General features: G+C 42.4%; 1 protein-coding gene across 1 annotated transcript; it reads right to left on the bottom strand.

Moving 5' to 3' along the window:
• Window positions 1-1,009: 1,009 nt before the first annotated feature.
• Window positions 1,010-2,951, bottom strand: LOC133367428 (olfactory receptor 11H6-like). The gene is made up of 2 exons (XM_061591532.1): window positions 2,896-2,951; window positions 1,010-1,954 (listed from the first exon to the last, which is right to left on the bottom strand). Exon 2 carries the CDS (start codon window positions 1,943-1,945, stop codon window positions 1,010-1,012), a length of 936 nt encoding a protein of 311 aa, XP_061447516.1. The 5' UTR covers window positions 1,946-1,954; window positions 2,896-2,951.
• Between the last annotated feature and the right edge of the window lie 439 nt (window positions 2,952-3,390).

Raw genomic sequence — 3,390 nt, 5'->3', positions numbered from 1 at the left:
CTAGAAGCTAAAATGATGAAACTGAGGTTTTCATACTTTGGACACATCATGAGAAGACATGATTCACTAGAAAAGACAATAATGCTAGGACAAACAGAAGGAAGTAGAAAAAGAGGAAGGCCAAACAAGAGATGGATTAATTCCATAAAGGAAGCCACAGACCTGAACTTACAAGATCTGAACAGGGTGGTTCATGACAGATGCTCTTGGAGGTCGCTGATTCATTGGGTCGCCATAAGTTGTAATCGACTTGAAAGCATATAACAACAACAAAGTTATTGGTTCTCAGGCTTGAACAGGAAGGGTAGAAATTGAACAAAAATGGCAAAAACTCTGTACATTCCATTTTTGGTTTGTTTATTAAAATATTTATAACAATCATTCCTGACTTCTAGGATAAATGTCTTCATGAGATAACAGCACAGAAAAACAACCATAGTCCATACAAAATCAACAATTTAAAATCCAGAATGATACTTTCGTACACTGAAAAGCAGAAATATCACTAAGAACACAATTAAGAGATTAATAAAAAATCCAGCACCAAAAACTGTTTGTTTATTTAGAAGATTTAGAAACTACTTAATCGAAAAAGCTCTCCAAGTGGTAGACAAATAAAATTGGAGATGACAGCTATAATCCACAATTCAATTAAAAAGAAATATACATAATACTATCATATTCAACAATGGGATCGCCATAAGTCGTAGTCGACTTGGAGGCACATAACAACATTTAAAAAAACTAATATAAAACGAATAAAAATTTTAAAACATATAAAGGGTATCTGTTATATTCCAACCTTGGATTGAATGCTTTATGTTCAGATAACCACAAATATTAGCTGACAATAGCTGTAACATTCTTTTCGCATCACAGCATTGTACTCCAACCTTCTCCCAAGGAGCTCAAGGCAGCATCTGAACCTCACAACAACCCTGTGAGGTAGGTTAGGCCTGGGGAGAATTACTTGCCCATGAACACCCACTGAGATTTACACTGGAGGCCCTCAACGTCTTCGAAGCAATGTCCTCTTTAGTGCCGCCATCATCTCTTTGTTTCGCAAGCTGTAGATGAGTGGGTTGAGAAGAGGGGTCACCATGGAGTAGAAGGCAGTTACCACCTTATTACTTCCGCCAGACGATCCTGGGGTGATATAGGTGACCATGATGGAGCCATAAAACAAGCTGACCACAGCCAGGTGGGAGGTGCAAGTAGAAAATGCCTTCCGGCGACCTGCAGCAGAGGGGAGCTTTAGGACCGTTTGCAAAACTATGCCATAGGTGGTCACAATGAAGAGGGAGGTTGCAAAAATGATGAGAGAAGTGAGGGCATAGCAGGTGATCTGTGTGAGGGGTGCTGGGCTGCAGGAGGCAGCTAGAAGAGGGGCTGGGTCACAGACAAAGTGATCCAGGATGTTGGGGCCACAAAACGGGAGCTGGGAAATGAGGATGATGGGCACGAGAAACCACAAGAAACCGGAGACCCAGCAGCAAGCCGATAAGGTGCAGCAAAATTGGGGGGACATGAGCATTGGATAGCGAAGTGGGTGGCAGATGGCCAAGTACCGGTCTAAGGCCATGCTGGAGAGGCAAAAGCACTCAGTTGCCCCCAAGGAGAAGAAGAAATAGAACTGCAAGAAGCAGTCACGGAAAGAGATGACCCCGGGCGGGGAGGCCACATCAACGAGCATCCGAGGTAATGTAGAGGAGACATAGCACATCTCCAGCCCGGAGAAGTTGCCCAAGAGGATGTACATGGGGAGGTGGGACAAATGGGTGTCTCTGACCACTGCCCAGATGATGCACAGGTTCCCTAGTAGTGTGAAAGCATAACTGGTTGAGAGAAAGGAGCACAGGACCAAGCGCAACACAGGTGATAAAGAAGGGAAGCCCAGGAGGACAAACTCAGTCACTTTGTGGCCGGTGATGTTGGCGAGATCCATTTGTCATTCCTGTAGAAGCAAAGAATCATTTTGAAGAACAGGTTACTGAATGCTTATGGATTATTTCACTCATGCAGGACCATTGCTTTATGGCCACCGCTTTAAATAGTGAGTTGTGTTTATGAGTGAATCTTTGCCAGGCCACAGGCAGAACTTCACATATTCAACTGCATCAACATAACTGAATGGTGAAAAACAAGCAAAACAGTAATGCTTCAATTCTATAACAAGATTACTAAACCTTGTAGTAATTTAGTAACTACACACCATACATTTGTAGTAATTAATCTGAATTTACCCTTTCTATTGAAAACCCAAAAAGTAAAAAAAAATGTATTTCTCAGTTAGTATTATGTAGGCCAAGTCTATTTTCTAATCTGCTGTGATACAGCGCTCCCCCCTGAATTATCATCCCCTTTGCTTAGGGTCTTCACTTCAGAAATGTTCTTCATCCAAATTTCTTCCCATACTTTGGAGTTCCAAATTACCTGGTCTTCTTTCCCAAGTTGGATCAATGCATTCAAAATTCCCCACTGATCTAACTAGAAAAAAAAAGTTCAAAGCTAGTATGAAGCCCTGTGTATCACAATGTGTTTTACCTTCCAGTTCATCTTGAAAACCAAGGATGCTTCCAGAGAGGTGTTTATTGTGGGATCCATGGTGTTCATGTTAGCAAGGGTTTTCTTGTAGCATCCACATAATGTCATCAGCATAAAATTACAACTTGTATTTTTCTCTCCATTTAACCTGAATTTACCCTTTCTATGGAAAATCCAAAACAACAACAAAAGGCCTGTTGCCAATAACCCATCTGCAGTATCCAAATAACCCTTTTGCAATATTACGCTTCTGCCTGTAAGAACCTCAGGTCATAAAAAGCTTTACCTGTCTAATTTCTGCATGTCAAGCTGCTGTGAAAATGCACAAGATCAGGGTAAATGACATCTTACCTGTACACATCTAGAATGTCGGTGAGGTAGAAGATAGCTTCATCTGCCTAATTTCTGCACATCAGGTTGTTGTTAAAAGGGACAAGATCAGGGCCAATAACATCATCTTGCCTGCTTACATCTGGAATTGGGGGCTGGGAAGGCAGAAGAGGGCTTTGAAGTCAACAACACTGAATCCACACCATACACTGAAAGCACATTTAACCAGTAGTGTAGTGGCAAATTCAGAAGAACAGGACCCTTTCATGAGAGTCACAGCCACGCCTCCTCCCAGTCATGTCCCCTTTTCCTCGTCTCCATTGCTTTCGATGTTGTCCACTCTCCACTACAACAGACATCCCTAAGAGCCAATCTTAGGGGAGGCTGCGTGTTAGCTCCTGAGAAGAGTCTTCTCAGTGGCTGACTCACCTCTTTTCACTCTGATTGGCTCCAATCAGTATGAAAGGACTCTTCTCAGTGGGTACCACTGGCATACCACCACCACCACCGCTATTA

Source organism: Rhineura floridana, chromosome 11, assembly GCF_030035675.1.
Source record: "Rhineura floridana isolate rRhiFlo1 chromosome 11, rRhiFlo1.hap2, whole genome shotgun sequence".
NCBI classification, from domain to species: Eukaryota; Metazoa; Chordata; class Lepidosauria; order Squamata; family Rhineuridae; genus Rhineura; species Rhineura floridana.
The sequence above is the reverse complement of the archived record's forward strand: the minus strand, read 5'-3'. Positions and strand labels throughout refer to the sequence as shown.

What these genes read in the sequence shown, in the direction of transcription:
- LOC133367428 (XM_061591532.1), bottom strand. Translation starts at nt 1,945, where the DNA reads ATGGATCTCGCCAACATCACCGGCCACAAAGTGACTGAGTTTGTCCTC.